The following is an 18,619-nucleotide window of genomic DNA, read 5'->3' on the forward strand; positions in this document are numbered from 1 at the left end:
GTATCCTGTAGCATAAGCCTTGTTCTGTGCTCCACAAAGACATAAAAATTGTCAGATCCTCATATGCATGCTGAGATGCTACCACCTCCTTTCCAGCCCAATCTGTGATCAGTGCAGATCTGTGTCATTTACGTTACTGCTCAGGTAATGAGCTGTCAAAGGCTGGCTACTGGCTTGGGGTGCTCATGTCCTTGATTTCTGTGCCTTTACAAATGCTGAGCAGTGTAAGTGGCCTCTTAGCACAAGGGGTATGTCTACACTACAATTAAAAACCTGCAGCTGTCCTGTGCCAGATGACTCAGGCTAAGGGGCTGTTTCATTGCAGTGTAGATAGTTGGGCTCTAGGACCCTGCAAGGTGGTAGGGTCTCAGAGCTTGGGCTCCAAACACCCCCCTGAGCCCCAGGAGCCTGAGTCAGGTGTCCCATTGTAATGTAGACATACCCAAGGTGATAGTAAGGAAACATACAGAGAGAGCTCTATAGCTACACCCAGTCTCTGATCTCTGGCTACTATCTTCTCCCCCATATTGAGTCATGTGCTGCTAGGGCTACTGCTATCAGCACAGGCCTGGCCAGAGCTGCCTGCTTGGCTCTGCTTTTAGCAGGGCCAGACTTAGGCTTGAGAGTGCCCCACCTTGCCATTTTTGGAGCAGAGGGTGGTAATTTGTTCTGATCTGGCAAATAAATACGTAAGTGTGCACATTTACCCCCTCCCCCCAAAAAAAATTCTGGAGCAGTTGTTGGGACAAATCAGTGTTGCTATCTCATAACTTCTGTTAATCTTATTGTACACCTCTACCTTGATATAACACTGTCCTCAGGAGCCAAAAAATCTTACTGTGTTATAGCTGAAGCCACATTATATCGAACTTGCTGTGATCCACGGAAGTGCAGCCCCGCCCCCCCGGAGCACTGCTTTACCGTGTTGTATCCGAATTCATGTTATATCAGGTCGTGTTATATCGGGGTAGAGGTGTATGTGATGTTTGGACAGAAGTGAATACAGCACACTCTCAACTGTCTAGTATTAGAGATTTTAGCTCTACAGCCTGTGAAGAAAAATCTGAGCTGTACCCCTTAAAGCTGCAGAAGGCATGTGTAAATGTAAAGGAGCTCAATTCAATACAGTCTCCTGCAATGGTAGCCTAAGGCATGTTTGAACAAATGGGGTAAATCTATGCTATAGAGCCTCTGCCAGCATAGCTAGAGCAGCTTAGCTGTGTTATGTAACTATAGCCTATGCTGCCACAACTTTCTGTCGATGTAAGTACATCACCTCCCCCAAACAGTTGGGTAAGTCAATAAACCCTCTTCCCTTGACATGGCTGGGGTTAGCCTAGCTAGGCCAGCAGTGGGGGTTCTCTAGAACCCTGCTTGACACCAATACTGCCCTAACTTTGCAGGGTAAACTAAGCCTGCAGCTTTTACGGCTGTCTGGTCTGACACATGGAATTATTCTGGTATCGCGGTTGCACTCCAGATTCACACCTACCTTACGCCGAAACGAGTCAAACAACACCCACTGCGGTACGGGGCTTTGCTTATGCCTCTCTTCTCGGCTGGGGGAAGAAGGGGTGTGGGTGTGTTCGGGGGGCCGGCTGCCTAATCAGTGGGTAGGGGGAGACGATTCTAGCCAATGGCAGGGTGGCAGGAGGAGAAGCGTCTGGCCAATCCCAGGGCGAGGGAGGAGCCGGGCTGAGCCTGCGTGGAGAGAAAGCTATGCAAAGACTTTCCCAGGAAGTGGGCGCTGCGCACGTGGGGCCGGAAGGTAGGTGCGGATTTACGGCTGCTGCTGCTGTCCTCGCCCGGGCCTGGTGCTCTGCCCGTATCCTCACTCCCCAGCCTGGCTCGGAGCCGGGGTAGCGTGCGCGGGAGGGGGAGGCCGGGGTTTGTGCAGGCGTCCCGGGCGTGGTAACTTGGGGTGAAAGCTCCAGCAGAGTTCGGCCCTTTGGGGGGAGGGGGCGTGAAGTGGGGGATCCAGCCGCGGGCTCCTTGTGTCTGAACTGGGAAACACTCTGAGGCTGGTCGGGAGGGCTGAGGGCTTGGGGAAGACCCTGAGCTAAGTGGTTTCTGGGAAGCGAGATTTGAGAGCTCAGAAACGAGTTACGGGGGATGGGGTTTAACCAGCGATACCTTAGAACGGGGAGTGTGTTAGATAACTGGTTCTCAACCTTCCTAGACTACCCTGTCAGGAGGCTGATTTGTCTTCCGTACCCCCAAGTTTCACCTCACTTAAAAACTCCTAGTTTACAAAATCAGACATAAAAATACAGAAGTGTCATAGCACACAGAAACATTGCTGACTCTCTGATTTTTACCATATAATTATAAATCAATTGAAATATAAATATTGTACTTATATTTCAGTGTATGGTAGATAGAGCAGTATAAACAACTCATATGAAATTTTAGTTTGTACTGACTTCACTAGTGCTTTTTATGTAGCCTGTTGTAAAACTAGGTAAATATCTAGATGAGTTGAAGTACCCCCAGGAAGCCCTCTGTGTAGCCCCAGGGGCACATGTACCCCTGGCTGAGAACTATTGTGTTAGAGAGACAGAGACAGGCAGTTGGAAGAACTGCTGTCCTAAAGGAATCACCCCTGAGGTTGCCATGCCATATGAGTAAATGTGTGTGCGTGGGGTCTGTTCTGTTTTCTTTTATCTCGTTTTCCTTCCTTCTTTTCCTTTACTTACCCCACAGAGTGAACAGTACTATGGGGCGCAAACTTGATGTACTGAGGAAGGAAAAACGTGGCCCAGGGCGCAAAGCCCGCAAACAGAAGGGAGCAGAGGTAGAATTAGCCAAATTTCTTACGACAGGTAAGTGTCTTTGTTTCCGTATCCTTTTCTACATTTTCTGCACTCCCCACATGCAATCACACCTGTAAGGGCTTCTAAATAAGGACATCGTCCTATTGTTTGTCCTCCTCCTGTTACCAGTTTCTTAATTTTCTGTCATCTTTGTTTGTTTCTAGCTACTGATAACAGTGGAAACAAATTATCCAGCCATGCACGAAAAAGGTGAGTGTACAAATACACAAATTAATTTTTCCTCTAGAGAGGATAGAATCTAAGGCACTATTTGCAATCTGGCAGACCCAAGTCCGAGTGCTGTGATGGATCAGAGGGAGTTGTTAGGCTCTCTGATGTAAGAGGGGTTTTCTGTTCATTTATTCTTTTGTTCGCTTGTCCGTGTGTTTTCAGGGCTGCAAAGAGACGAATGGGGTCAGGAAAAACCCAAGCTAGGAAAAATCTGCTTCAGCTAAAGAAGCCAACAGATAAGGGGGGGATGGATGGCACCAGCACAGGTATGTGTTTAATGAGTTGACTTCAATCATTTAAAAGCATTTTTCTAATGAAGAGTTCTGGATGTTCTAAGTTCTTAAATCTCACTTTCATCCTCAGCTGTGAGCAGAGCAGGAGTCTGGCATAGCTTAAGTCATTTTAAGCAGTGGACATCTCTTTCTACTGCCCCCACCTGACCTCCAGAGTGTTGTGGGCATCTTTAGTAGCTAGGGTTTTAAACACATGCATTGCACAGGACTAAGAAGTGCCTTGTAACCACCATAACTTAATTTTAGCTCAAATTAAATTTTGTAAAACTTGGATTTTTAAAACTGTGTCTCCTCACTAACACTGGGAGCAAGCACATCAGACTTATTTTCTGCTTTCTATGCTGGTTCCCCATAAAATACAGCTTCAAATGCAATGGTCGCAGTCCTTAACCTCAGGGTGCACAATAACCTGGGCTCAGGATACACTGAAGGATCTGGGAATTTTTGGGGACTAATCCAAAAGTGTAGAGAGAAATCTTCACAGAATCTAAGAACCACTTAATAATGAGGAGAATGAAGAGTTTGTATTTACGGCAGTGCTGAAGAGTATGTCTACGCTGCAGCTGCGAGTGAGCCTCCCAGCCCAGGTAGACAGAGTAGTGCTAGCTCTGCTCACTCTTGCTTGCTAAAAATAGCAGCATAAACATTACAGCACAGATGGTGGCTCAGGCTAGCCCCGCAAGTCGGAGCCTGCCCGCCCTCCTGGGTCTGAGCTTGGGTGGCGGTCTGAGCCTCTCTCCGTGCTGCAGTGTGTACGCTGCTGTTTTTACTTGAGCCTAGGCTGGCAGGCACACTCCCAGCTGCAGTGTAGACATACCCTAAAGGTCCCAACCTCTTTCACAACCTCGTTGTCCTAAACGCTGTACTAACATAGTGAAAGGCACTCCCTGACTCTGAGATTACAATCTAAACAGATGAACAAAAATACTGTGACCCCCATTTTACATTTGGAAATTGAGACAGGTTCAGAGACACACAGTCTATGGTGATGTCAGGAACTGAACCCAGATCTGCAGAGTCCCAATCCAGTGCCACCTTCTACAAGACCATCCTTTCCTTAACTACTGTAAACCTCACTATTTTCCATTACAAGTATAGGACACGCTTTTGTGACCTGCCTTCACTAATACAAACTCCTACCACATCATATATTTAAAAAAAAAAAAAAAGTTTTTTTTCCCCCTTGGAAAAAGGAAAGAACAGAGAAAGGAACAACTACGTGTAACCAATGTTAGCTGCTCTACGTAACGCATTGTGAAAGGTGCTCTCGTGTTATGCTGGTAGGTGTAGTATAAGAATCTAACTTGGAAATAAGCAAGAGAAATATTATAACAAATAAATAGAATTTAAAAAATTCAGTATTAGACCTGTGAAAAAGGGATGTGTATCATAAATCCCCATTGACTGTATGTGAGGAAACTGAAGTACAGAAAATTAACTGGCCCTTTTAGCTAGAAGTTAGAATGCAGAATTCCCAGCCCTCTTATTTTGCATTGAACAGGACAAGATGGTTTTGAGGGTTGTTACAAATCATTAACCTTTTCTTCTGCCTGCAGCTGCAGAGCAGCCATCCCCACAGAAAGGAGGAAAATGCAGGGGGCCAGCAGAAGGAGCCTCTCGGGACCCTCAGCTTGGGTGCAGTGACAGATGCTCACTTTCGCTAACTCCAGCCAAGAGATCACAGCCAGCTGGGGATAATGAAGAAGAGCGTTTGGAGTCCAGTGAAAGTGAGGGAGATGAGGATGTAGATGCCTGGGAGAACATGGGGGATGACGGGAGCAATGAGGAGATGATGGATGATTATGGAGCCTCGTCCTCTGAGGAAGAGGAGGTAGGAACTCCTGACTTACATGTCACAGTAAACACTTGAGACTTCCCCAGCTGGGGGTAGTACAGGGCTCAGACATCATGACCTTATCACTGAGATGGAGGACGCCTGGGGTGGGTGGGTGGGAGGAGTTGAGGTCTATCTCACATGGGGATAAAGCCTTTCAAGAGTGGAGATGGGTCCAGGCATGGAATACTTGCTCCTGCCTTCACCTGCTGCTGGTCTGTATGTGCTCTCGCATAGAGTGAGTGGGTTTTACAGGGGCAGGAATGGGGGTGGCAGGGAGTTGCCATCTGATGCCATAGTTTCATTAACTCTCCCGTGACTCTCTTAGCTGCTGCCCATCGAACAAGCTGCCCGGAAGCAGAAGTCTGGCAGGTGAGGGTTTCAGGAGCTGGAGCCCAGCAGGTTCTCTCCTAGACTGGGGTGAGGCTGTCTCTTCCATCCCCCCACATTTCTAGCATGCCTAGATTCCGAGGCCAAAAGGGACCACTGTGGTCATCTAGTCTGACCCCCGTGGCCATAGAACTTCTCCAAAATAATTCCGAGAGCATGTTCCTTAGACAAACATCCAATCTTAATTTAAAAATTGCCAGTGGTGGAGAATCCACCACAACCCTTGCTAAATTGTTCCAGTGACTAATTATTCTCACCATTAAAATGTACTCCTTATTTCCAATCTAGATTTCTCTAGCTTCAGCTTCCAGCCACTGGGTTGTGTTGTGCCTTTCTCTGCTAGGTTGAAGAGCCCATTATTACATATTTGTTCCCCCTGTAGGTATTTATAAACTGTAATCCAGTCACCCCTTAACTGTCTCTTTGAGGCTATGTATTTAGCTTAACAATCAATAGAAGGCAGGTTTTCTAATCCTTGCATCATTCTCATGGCTCTTCTGAACCCTCTCCAATTTATCACCATCCTTCTGGAACCGTGGGCACCAGAACTGGACACTTCTCTGTGGCACTTCTCTCCTTATGTGGGAGGAGGGAGAGGATGGAAGGTTCTCATGCTTAAATACAAACCCTTCCCTCTCTTGTGCTCAGGGAGGGTCTCAGTGAGGATGACAGTGAAGATGAAGAGAAGCGGTTGAGCAGCCGAAGCAAGGGGCAGGAGGAAGAGGAGGACACGGACCTGCAGCTCAATATGGAGATAGATGAGCAATTTGTGCTACCCAGTGGTGAGGAGATCGAGAGAGAGAATATCCTTCCCTCTAACGTGTGTGGTGCACATAAGCTGTGTACGCGGCACAGATGAGCACCCACACTCTTGCACAGAACCATGTTGGGTTGTACATGTGTGTTGCATAGCGGAGGTGTATTGGTTATGATAGGCTGCACTAGTGCAGCCTCAGGAGCCATATCACCTGCATGTGTTCGATTGTGCTTGTGTGTTGTTGGGGGGAGAGGGGAACTAGCACACTCCAGCATAACAGCAGAGGCATTTGTGACGCCATATGTGTAGCCTGAAAGTCATGCTCTAGAGGCACCTGTGCATTGCATGTCATGGTATGCACACAATATTCACATTTGAGCAATGCCCAGGGTCGCGTGACTCTTCTTTTTCTTGATTCCTTAACTGCCTCATTACCTGCTGAGCCACCTGACCTGCACCTCGTTCATCAACGTATCAAGGACAATGTGGAGGTGCTGCAGGACTTCAGGGTGAAGCGGGAGGCAGGACGTGCCCGGCAGGAGTACCTCGCTTTGCTACGCCAGGACCTTGCTGCCTATTATTCCTACAGTGACTTCTTGCTTAAGAAGCTCATGGAGCTCTTCCCTCTCCCTGAGGTATGAACCCCGCCTAGGTCCAGGTATGCTTCTGGATTCACCCAGCCTACATCCACACTGACTGGTGTTCACCCGTCTGCCCACCCAATTCCCAGATATGGGCCTGACTTCCTTGCCGCCTTCGCCTGTTCTTTATCTTATTTTCTTTTCTCCCCTTCCTCCCCTGGAGAATAGCTACGGTACTTGTATTTAAGAAAGGGGGAAGAAAGTAACCTGGGCGATTACAGACCTTGTAGTCCAGGGGTAGGCAACCTATGGCACGTGCGCCAAAGGCGGCACGCAAGCTGATTTTCAGTGTCACTCACACTGCCCGGGTCCTGGCCACCGGTCTGGGGGGCTCTGCATTTTAATTTAATTTTAAATGAAGCTTCTTACACATTTTAAAAACCGTATTTGCTTTACATACAACAATAGTTTAGTTATATATTATAGACTTATAGAAAGAGACCTTCTAAAAACATTAAAATGTATTACTGGCACGCGAAACCTTAACTCGGCACACCACTTCTGAAAGGTTGCCGACCCCTGTTGTAGTCTGACCTCAGTAGCATGCAGGGCTTTAGAGCAAATTGTGAAGAAAAGAATAATTAAATTTATCTAAATAGATCTAATATACCTGGGCTTTGGTAAAATGTTTGACACGGTACCACATGGGACATTGTTAGTTAAATTAGGAAAGATGGGGATCAGTCAAACCATTGTCAGGTGGATAAGGAACTGGCTAAAGCAGAGAAGGCAACAAGTTGTGCTGAAAGGTGAACTATCGGACTGGACGGGGGCTACTGATGGAGTTCCTCAAGGATTGGTTTTGGGACCTCTCATATTTTAATATTTTTATTAATGACTTTGGCACAAAAAATAGAATGCTAATGAAATTTGCTGCTGCTAAAGTTGGGAGCCATGGTCAATACAGAGGAGGTTCAGAATATTATACAGGAACAGGATGACCTTAAAAACTGGAGTAACAGAAACGGGATGAAATTTAATAGTACAGAGTGCAAGTTCATGCACATAGGGTCTAATAAGAATGTCTGCTATAAGCTGGGTGCTCATCAGTTGGAAGCAACAGAGGAGGAGAGCGACTTGGGTGTATGGGCCGATCACAGGTGACTGAGCCACCAACATGATGCGGCTGTGAAAAAGGCTAGGATGTGAGGCAAGGCATTTCCAGTAAAGATAGGGAAGTATTAATGCCATAATACAAGGCACTAGTGAGACCTCATATGGAATGTTGTGTACAGTTCTGGTCACCCATGTTCAAAAAAGATTAATTTAAATGAGGAATGGAGGGCTTATCTCAGGGGTAGGCAACCTATGGCACGCGAGCTGATTTTCAGTGGCACTCACACTGCCCGGGTCCTGGCCACCAGTCCGGGGGGCTCTGCATTTTAATTTAATTTTAAATGAAGCTTCTTAAGTAAATAAGGTTTTTTAAAATGATTTACATACAACAGTTTATTTATATATTATAGACTTATAGAAAGAGACCTTCTAAAAACATTAAAATGTATTACTGGCACGTGAAACCTTAAATTAGAGTGAATAAATGAAGACTCGGCACACCACTTCTGAAAGGTTGCTGACCCCTGGCTTATTTTATGAGAGGAAATTGGAAGAGTTTGGCTTGTTAGCAAAACAAAGGCTGAGGGGATATGATTGCGCTATACACATACATAGGGGGTAGACACCAGGGAGGGTGAAGAGCTATTTAAGTTAAAGGACAATGTTGGCACAAAAACAAGTGGCTATAAACTGGCTGTGAACAAATTCAAGCTGGAAATTAGAAGGAGGTTTCTAACCATCAGAGGATAGGTTCTGGAACAGATTCTAGAAGTTATGGGGGAAAACGAGAGTTGGACAAATTTATCAGTGGAATTATATGGCGGGGTGCAGGTCTCGGCAGTCCTGGAGGTTCCTTCTGGTTCATGTCAGATGTTTCTAAAATCTCATGCTTCAGGATTTCAGCTGGTCACCTGCAGGGGTCAGGAAGGGACTCCCTCCCTGGCAATGTATTCTGGTTTTTTTGTTTGTTTGTTTTCTTCCCCCTCCTTCTGAAGCATCAGAGATGGCCACAGCTGGAGAAGGGCAGTGGACAGGGTGGGCCAAGGCTCAGAGGTGGTATTGATCATTGTCTCTCTGGTGCTTGGCTGACTGGTTCTTGCTACATGCTCCGGGTCTAATTGATCACCTTATGTGAGTTTGGGAAGGAATTTTCCCCCAGCTCAGATTAGCAGTGACCTAGTGGGAGGGAGGGTTTGTCTTCCTCTGCAGCATGTGAGTGTGGATCATTTGCCAGGATTATCTGGGTATATCTCCCGTAATTGCTTCCCTGCCACTGCACAGGCCTCAGGCATTGGTGCATCTTGGTTCCCCTGTTCTCTGCTTGTAGCACACAGCAGTCTAGTCTCCTGACAGTTGTAATACTTTACTCTAATTTTGGTTGTTGGGCGTAGCGTGCAAGTAGTGGGAGGGGTTGGTGGCCTGTGATGTACAGGAAGACAGACTAGGTGATCTGGTGGTGCCTTCTGGCCCTAAACTCTGACTCTATCTCCAGCTGGTCAACTTCTTAGAATCTAATGAGGTTCCTCGCCCCATGACACTTCGTACCAACACACTGAAAACACGGCGACGAGACCTGGCACAGGTGAGCAAAGCATCATGGTCCCTCAACCTCTGTCCCAGTTATGGAGCAAAGATCTCACCCCTCTGTCTTCATCCTTCAGGCTCTGATTAATCGCGGTGTGAATCTTGACCCCCTGGGGAAGTGGTCGAAAACTGGGCTTGTTGTCTACGACTCCTCTGTGCCCATCGGTGAGAAACTGACCCTCCCTTCGCAGGGCTGAGCTGACTGACTCATTTTTTTAGCTGCTTCTCCTCTTCTCATGGCTCTGTTCTTCACCCCTCCTCTCTTTCTCCCCCCCCCACCCCCTCCAAGGTGCCACCCCTGAGTACCTGGCTGGACACTACATGCTACAAGGAGCTTCCAGCCTCCTCCCTGTCATGGCTCTGGCCCCCCAAGAGAATGAACGCATCCTGGACATGTGCTGTGCCCCAGGAGGCAAGACCAGCTACATAGGTACCTGACTGCGGCGGGGGGGAGGGAGAGGGAGGGACCAAGGCTCTGGAGTTTGGGAGGAGAGCCTGGGGGAAAGAGGTCTGTGGGGACACCTGGGGGCAGGGAAATAGGGGGAGCTGGGGGATGGGTTGCCTGGTAGGAGGGAGAGGCAGTGAGGGGCACACTGGGGAAGGGGAGGGGGGGTTATTCCTACTGCTGATTGGGAGGGGGTGGGGCTGCACATTGTCTGGGTCTTGATGTAACCTTCATCCCCTGGCAGCTCAGCTGATGAAGAACACAGGTGTGATCCTGGCCAACGACAGCAGTGCTGAGCGGCTGCGCAGTGTGGTGGGGAACCTGCACCGTCTGGGAGTCACTAATGCTGTCTTGAGCCACTGCGATGGACGCCAGTTCCCCAAAGTACGCAGCCACTGGGTAGTTTCATGTTTGCTGTGGCCATCACAAGGCTTCATGGAATCCATCTGTGCTCTCCTTGACTGTGTGCAGCGGGTGGGTGACTCACAAGAAAGGAATGCACATGGGGTGGGGGAGAAGGCAATGGGGCATCTCTTCTCCCCCTCCCCCCCATTTCCCCTTTTCTGCTGTTGTTCTGTTGTTCCCCTTGTTGTCCTGTCAATGGAATTGAGGCCAAGACCTCTGTCTCTCCACCCACCTCTAGGTGCTGGGTGGGTTTGACCGTGTCCTCCTTGATGCTCCCTGCAGTGGCACAGGTGTCATCTCCAAGGACCCTGCTGTCAAAACCAACAAGGTGAGCAGCCTGGGCAGGGGCGGCTCAGGAGAAGTGAGAAGGAGCTTGGGTGATTTGTGGTGTAGTGCAGGGGTTCCCAAACTTTTTCCTTCTGAGGCCCCCCGCAACATGCTATTAAAAATTCCATTGCCCACCTGTGCAACAATTGTTTGTCAGTAGATTAAAAGCCAGGGCCGAGCCGGTGTTAGGGGATAGCAAGGAGAGCGATTGCCCGGCCACAAGGGGCCCCACGAAGCTACGTTGGTTGGTTGGGCTTCTGCTTGAGTCCTGGGAGGAGGGGCTCGGGCTTCGGCTTTCTGCCCTGGGCCCCAGTGAATTTAACACTGGCCCTGATCTCTGGCTTATTTTGGTGGACCCCCTGAAACTTGCTTGTGTCCCCCCCCCCCCCACCTCCCGGAGGGCCCCTGGTTGAAAACTGCTGGTGTAGGGTACAGAGTGAGATGTGAACTTGCCTGCAGGCCATGGAAGAGCGGGGCTTCTGGACTCTTGTCCTTGCACCAAGATGTCTGGACCAGAGAAACCTGAAGAAATTGACCTGTCTCCCTCGCACACACTGTTCTGGGACCAGATTTAGGGGTAGAAGCCCAACTGAGTCCTGCTACCTCACCACCGGTGGCTCTTGCTCTCATCACACCTCCATTTGCAGCAGGCACAGAGGGTGCAGTGAGCTAGGCCAGGGGAGGGAGTGGATCAGCATAGCTCAAGTGTTCTAACCCCCTCTGTGTCTCTCAGGATGAGAGGGATGTCCTGCGTTGTGCTCATCTGCAGAAGGAGCTGATTCTCAGTGCTATTGACTCAGTCAATGCTGCCTCAGAGACGGGGGGCTACATAGTGTACTGTACCTGCTCCATCATGGTGAGTTCCCTTTGGGTACCAGGCAGCTGACCCGTGTGCTGGGGGAGCTCTCATTCAGAGAGTCTCCACAGAGTCTGTCTCTAATGCTTGGTCTCTGGCAGGTGGAAGAGAATGAGTGGGTTGTGGATTATGCCCTGAAGAAACGCAATGTTCGCTTGGTGCCCACAGGGCTGGACTTTGGCAAGGAAGGATTCACCAGGTGTGTGTTAAGTCTCTGGGGGCTGTGGGGAGGAGGGAAGCTTGCTCTGTTTTTAGCCCTCAGACTTCAATTGGGAAACTAATATTTCCTCTTCTCTCTTCCCTCAGGTTCAAGGACCGTCGCTTCCACCCATCCCTCAAATCCACACGGCGTTTCTACCCTCACACCCACAACATGGATGGGTTCTTCATCGCCAAGCTCAAGAAATTTTCTAATGCCATCCCCAAAATGCAGAAAGGTAACTGAACTCCAGAGCTGCGCTATGCTATCTTGCTCATGTACAATGCTGGCTGGTTTGGAGCAGCAGAGAGCTCGCCATCCAGGCAGCACTGCTTGCTCACCACAACATCTTCTGCACTTTCCTCTCTGACTCTTGTTTCTTATTCTAGATGAGGAATCTACTGTGGAAACAGCAAGTCCAGCATCTGCTCCGGAAGTAGCTGCAGAGCCACAGCTTAAAAGGAAGAAACTTGAGAGGTTGAAAGTCACCGTGGGGCAGAAGAAGCAGCCCCCTTCAAAGGGAGGTTCTGTGCAAAGGCATAAGAGGCCCTCTCCCTGGCGTCTAGGAGCTCGGCCACCTGCCAGGAAGCGGCATAGAGTGCACCGGAATAGACAATAAGAGGGACTGCCTCTCTGGGCTTTGGTGTCTGATTCCATGAGAGTTGCAGGGATGGGGCATTCTCCTTGAAGGCTGAAGGTCAGGGACTCTCCAGATTCCACCCATGTAGGGTTGTTTTTCGCCATCTTGTGCAGTGAGTGTCTGGGACAACTATTGCCCCTATAGAGGGAGCATTTTTTGGACTTTATTCTTGCAGCCCAGTGTACTTCCCCCAGCATGGGGTTGGGGTACTGGATTGATAGATCCTGATTCATTAAAGATTTATACTTTGATCAAATTCTCTCTCTCTCCCTGCATGTCTAAGGCAGGAATTTATTTCAGTGTAGTGTAACTGGACCCTGCAGTAAATGTTCAGCTGTAGCCACTTGTTCTTGTGCTGCACTGTGACCTCTCCCTCTGTACTTGGCTTCCATTGTTCTGTCCTCCTATCACTCTCCCTCACTGCCTCTTTGCTTTCTGTCCTGCCCTTATTCTGACCCTCCCGTTTCCCAGTCTTCAGTCGCCCAGTCTTCAGTCGCCCACTCCAGTCACTTCACCCCTCCTTCCCAAACCTTTCCCTTGTGCCCCTTTCTTTCACTCCTGGGCCAGTGATGGGGGCTGCCCTACAGCCTGGGTTTTGTACAGTTTGGTTGCCTCTTCACCCACCCTCTGGCTGCTGCTGCTCAGTAAGTGGGGCTAGCAAAGGATGGAAGGGAATTGCTTCTGCTGGAAGGCTACTAACCTTTGTTCAAACCCCGGCAACTGCCCTATGCCTACTACATGTCAGCCCAGCTCCCTGTGCTCTGGAAGCCCTTTTTGCGAGTAGCCCTGCAAATGGGCTCATGCCTGAAGAGGGGATAGTAGCCAGTTTTTCCCATCGCAGCAGTGAGCAGGCCTTGTTTTGGAGGCAGCTTTACTAGTAAACTTTTTCTCCACACTGATAAGCATAGATAAGGCTGTCCAGCCCCCCTCTCCTGCATATCTGAAGTAGTCTTCTTCCTGCATGAGCCTGGCATACAGGAGCCCTGAGCTTAATTCTCATTGCTGCTATTGCCGTGCTCTGCAGCTTTTGGTGAGTTCCTGCCCTGATTCTCCATCTCTAATCTTAGGCTAGTGGGAGGGACTGACCTAACAGTGGGTGATGAAATCAAATTCATCCATGTCTGAAGTGTCCCCCTCCCCTTCCCCACATACTGAGACTTAAACAAATCAGTCTTCCTTTAGTGCCCTGTGGGAAGAACAGGAGTACTTGTGGCACCTTAGAGACTAACAAATTTATTAGAGCATAAGCTTTCGTGGGCTACAACCCACTTCTTGGATCATCCTCTAGGGCTCCTAGTCCCTAGCGCCTTAAGCAAGGGGGTTCCAGGACCTTCCTGTGGGGAGATGACCCATTCGCCAACATATACACCCCTCAACACCGGTAAGTGGGTCATGAGTTCCAGTTAGAGCTCTCCTGGGTTAGCTCCTAGTTGCAGTCAGGCCTGTTTGGATGGCAGGTTCCTGCTGAAGTATAACAAGATTTTAGCTCAAGCCTTGGCTCTCACCTTTGGTTCCTGAATCTCTTTCTACATCATAGACTTGCCCTTGGGGATTCAGTGCCACTATGATGAGGAATTCAGCTTAAATGTCTAAATCCTGGTCTACACTACATGCTTACGTTGGTATAACGTCGCTGAGGGGGGTGAAAAATCCACACCCCTGAGTGATGCAGTTATACCCACCTAACTCCTGGCACAGGGGACCTGACTCCCAGTTTCTCCTATCGATATAGCTACTGCCTCTTGGGGAGGTAGAGTCCTGTGCCAACGGGAGAGGTTCTCCCACACATGTGGGTAGCATCTTCACTAAGCGCTACACTGGTGCACCTGCAGTGCTGTGTAGACAAGCCCTCAGTCAGCACCAGGGCCTGTGAATCTTCTGCACCTAGATGAGGTGTGGCATCTCCTCCAGGAGACTCCTCTTTATCCTTCAGGTGGGCCCCCCAAAAGGTCTAAGCCTTTGTCAGCTTGTGTCCTTTTCATGTGTGTGGCTCCTAAAGGGTCTTCTGTGCACTGATGGAGCCTCAGACTCTCCTGGCAAGATTAGAGAGGGGGGGATGGTTTTGCCCAAGGTCACAGTTCAATATAGGAACCAACATTTCTAAGGCCCAGCCTGCTCTGAATTAACCCAGTAGAACTCTCTTTCCTTAAAGAGCTGGGAATCAAATGCAGATGGCCTGACTCCACCATGTAACTGAGCTTCTGCCTGCCCAGCTAATTACTGAATTATCTCCCCTCCCAGACTCAGAAATGTGTGCCTGCATTTGCCAGCAGTTTCTGTGCTATTGTCACTCCCACATATTAAACCTGATGGTTACGAATCCCTTGGCTGTGACTCCAGTTCCTCTTGGAATGCTGAACAACGGAATGAGGTGAGACTGAGCAAAGGGAAAGGAGCTGAGGAGACAAAAATAGCCACTAAATCTAGTAGAGGATGACTTCCAGATCTCTTGTATAAACTGCTCGAAGGCCAAGATTGGTTTAGAGAAGCAATTTCTTGACACCTTAAGTGTTTCTTGGAACAGTTAGTGCTTGAGCAAGGGATGAGGCAGTTAAAATTTAAGTGACATACAGGGGTTTGTTCAAGGAGTAGCTGTAGTTGAACCATTAAGTAATAGTGACCGCATTATCAGTGAGATTTAACATCCCCCGGGAGGAAAGGTCCCAAAGCGAGGTATGGTGACATGGCACTGTAGAAAGGGAGATTTTTAATAAAATGAAGCTAGTCAAAAAGGCTGTACCATCAAATGTACAAATGAAATCCTTGGGTTCATCAGGGAGGCTACCTAAGCAGCTACCATAAGTAGCAGGATAACCCCTAAATAAGGCAGGATGGCAAAAAGGGCAAGGGTCAAAGGTTGATTGAGCCAACCAGGCATCCTTCCAAAAATGGAAATCCAAGCCCTGGAAACCAGCAGAAAGGAGCTGGAACTGCAGCAGGTAGAAGGAAAGTACAAATAGCCAACCCCTCACCAGTGGAGAACATTTTTCAGTGTATGTTAAGCAGGGAGATGGCCAGGGAATGGGGGGATATGCTGGACTATCAAGAAACAAATTAAGGACTGTCAGGATGGCCCTGCCTGGAGTGCCCTCCTGCAGTGGTCCACAGCACTCTGTTTCCTTCCCTCAGAGTCCCCAGGAATAGTCCAAACATTCTGTGTGCAAATAGTCCTGAGGAGTTATTACAACTGTTACCTGAAATTGGGCCAGCTAGTAAGCTTAGGGAGGACTAATGACCCACCAGAGTTTGGCAGAAAGCAGCACGTTTATTATACTGATAGCTAAGCTCAAAAGAAGTGGGGAGAGGTCACACTCTCGCTCCCAGGACAGGCACGGCACTGGAGATGTCAGGATCCTTCAAGGTAAGAGTCCCACAGCGCAGCGATAGACGGTGCAATGAAGGTAAGTCTTCCTGAGGCACAATGAAATGCAACGCGGTGAACCACTGGCCAGGCAGTCCGGGCGAAGGGCCTTTACGGGAGATACAATCTTGCGAGTGCACTCCCGAGCACATGTCCCCTTCCTCTTTTAAGGACCTGCTCCTCATGGCCTGCGACTAGAGATGACTTGGCTGCGTCTGGTTGATCACACTCCACCTCGGACAGTGTCCATGCATTGTGTGTGTGAGTGCTGCCTAATTAGAGTCCCAGACACTTTGTCTACCTGGAAGCTCTTCTGATATTCCAGCTGTTCAAGCAGCCACTTCATTCCAGGAGGGAGGGGGAGAGGGAAAGCCACTTTACAGATATTCAAAGAGGGAGAGGAGACAAAGTCGAGGGGGGCCCTGTAACGGACCTTTTGAACATACAGGTTATACAGAGCATACAGAGCACTGCTGCTCCTACAACACTCCGCCCCTTGATCTATGATCATTACAGTAGTTGTTGCCATTGTAGGGCACAGGTGATCTGTTGCAAACAAACCGAACAATCATAACCAGGTGAATATAACTAAAATCATTACAATTGACTAAACACCAGATATAACAAATGCAAACAATCATAATAATTAGGAATATAATAAAACCATCACCATTACAATAATTGGGTACATTGACAAACAAAATAGGGCCCAAGTTTGATGCTGCAATAGCCATCAAACAATAAATGTCAACCCTAACCCTTAAGTACACACAACAAATAAGATTTGTAGGAGTACCACAGTTGTCATGCAAGGTTAAACTGATTTGGAAGATACATAGTAACAGAGAACTTGGTGAAATTGCTGATACTTAAACTAACATCTAGTTGCTAAAACGTTGCAGAATCCCCTATTACTAACAGTTGTTCTCAAGAGGTCTTGGGGTGGGGAGGGAACAGACCCAAGACCTGAAAAACGGGGCCCTACAATCACGGACCAAGGTCAAAAATCCCACTAGAGGGTGATAATGCATGTTACAGGTTATGGGGGCCGATGAACTACCCTTCAGGGCTTGGGAAAGTAGAACCAGCGTGCATAGAGGAAAGTGTGGAATTAACAATACAAGAAAATGTATCATCAACAACAAAATGATTATTAGAGAACCTAACAAAAAATAAACCTGATGCAGTGGTGACCAAAGTCTTTTGGACGGAGGTGGATGTGATTTGATAATTTGGTTGGAGATGAGGGGAAGTAGAGAGAGGAAAAGGTATTTACCCTGTCTAGTATAGTATCCCCTCTCTCTCTGGATCCAATGCTAGCACAGGACACCCACCAGAGACAGACACAGAACATGCAACACAGACTTTGTCGCTACACTATAACCATGGTATTTTTATAACTCTTCAGCTGGTACCAGCTCTCCTGATGTTCCGGTTCAGAGGCTGAAAGATAGAAGCTTAGAAACAAATTAGCACAGGTGGGGCGACGAGAGCAGCCTGCCGGACTGCATCCAGCAGGGCTTCCACATCCACGGGTTCCCACCTCCTGATCACCTGCTGTACGTGGACTGAGAAGGGTCTCTCAGTTCCTCAATTCCTCCAGACGCAGGGCTATTTGAGCTATGTTCGGGGGTACGTGCCCTCCTGCTGTGGCAGCCACACAAGCATTCCAGGAGAACCCTTCTCTCTACGAACCGGACAGGGTCTTCCCCGGGTGCAGCAGCCGCCGAGACAAACTCTGCCAACAATGCGCCACAGCAGGCGCCATCCGTGCCAACGTATCAAAGATCTTATTGTATGTGGCATGACCGGCTTGCTGACGAGCCGCCCCTGCTAAATCTCCTCCCAACCCGGACGCGGCTTTTAACACCCGTCGGGTCTCAGCTAGGTTCTGACCCTGATCCAAACAGAGGGTCACCATATCCCAGGCCCACCTGTTGAACCTGGAGAGCAAGGGGCCACCCAGGGTTTTTGCTAATTATTGCTTGCGCGGGAGTCAACTCGGTCTCTGCCACAGTGTCTCCGGTACTTGGGGCTGCTCCGCCCCCTGCAGGTGCAGGCCCATAGTTTCAGACCACCCTCCGGACTGCCACAACACGGTGTCCGGGGTCCAGATCCGGGGGATCCGGCTCATACCAGATATCCCCATCCCAATCATCATATGATCCCGCACCCCCCTGGGCTTTCACCCCAACGGCAGTGACCCAGGCTGAATAAGCTCCCCGCACCCTGTTCTCCCAGACAGACCCTTCCAGGACCAGATCCTTCAGGCAGGTAACTGCCTGGCTCAGAGCGGCATTCTCTACTTCCCCCCACTCCCACTCCTCCTCTGCTGCCATCACCTGTACTGTGGCTACAGAGAGGGAAGACTCCTGGGCGCTAGCAGTCAGAGCCTGCGCCTTGCACATATCCCATTCCTTCTCCAGCTCATTACATCGGTCCCTGAGTGAATCTCTTTCAGTGGCAAGCTGACTCTTTGCCACCTGCCATTGCCAGCCTGCTTGCCACAGCAGTCAGGCAGCTGCACAATCCAGTCCCACCTTATCTGGACCGTATATAAATACATATTTATTCAACATGAGCTCTAGTTCAGGAATTGTACTCCCAGGTGGAACTGCCCCTGGCATCCAGGGGTCTGCCCCTTTCTTTTGGAGCCATTCTAACAACACCCTGGGCAGCGGTGCTGCTCCCCAGGGGGCGGGGGCGGGGAGTCTTCTCGCTCGGGCTGCTTCGCCTTTTTATTTCCATTGCCCCACAGTGGCATACTTAGTAGCAGCGTCCTTTTCT

At 49.1% G+C, this 18,619-nt stretch overlaps 1 protein-coding gene across 1 annotated transcript; it reads left to right on the forward strand.

Moving 5' to 3' along the window:
* The first annotated feature begins 1,711 nt into the window (after positions 1–1,711).
* NOP2 (NOP2 nucleolar protein) lies at positions 1,712–12,935 on the forward strand. The gene is made up of 17 exons (XM_024212072.2): positions 1,712–1,768; positions 2,704–2,822; positions 2,978–3,023; positions 3,207–3,310; positions 4,894–5,168; positions 5,500–5,543; positions 6,210–6,364; positions 6,754–6,953; positions 9,508–9,597; positions 9,677–9,764; positions 9,889–10,029; positions 10,289–10,428; positions 10,688–10,777; positions 11,510–11,632; positions 11,734–11,831; positions 11,939–12,069; positions 12,221–12,935. The coding sequence occupies exons 2-17, from the start codon at positions 2,717–2,719 to the stop codon at positions 12,448–12,450; spliced, it is 2,061 nt and encodes a 686-aa protein (XP_024067840.1). The 5' UTR covers positions 1,712–1,768; positions 2,704–2,716; the 3' UTR covers positions 12,451–12,935.
* The last annotated feature ends 5,684 nt before the right edge of the window (positions 12,936–18,619 follow it).

The sequence above is a fragment of the Terrapene carolina genome, unplaced genomic scaffold (assembly GCF_002925995.2).
Source record: "Terrapene carolina triunguis isolate 2854851 unplaced genomic scaffold, T_m_triunguis-2.0 Scaffold740, whole genome shotgun sequence".
In the NCBI taxonomy this organism is placed as follows: domain Eukaryota; kingdom Metazoa; phylum Chordata; order Testudines; family Emydidae; genus Terrapene; species Terrapene triunguis.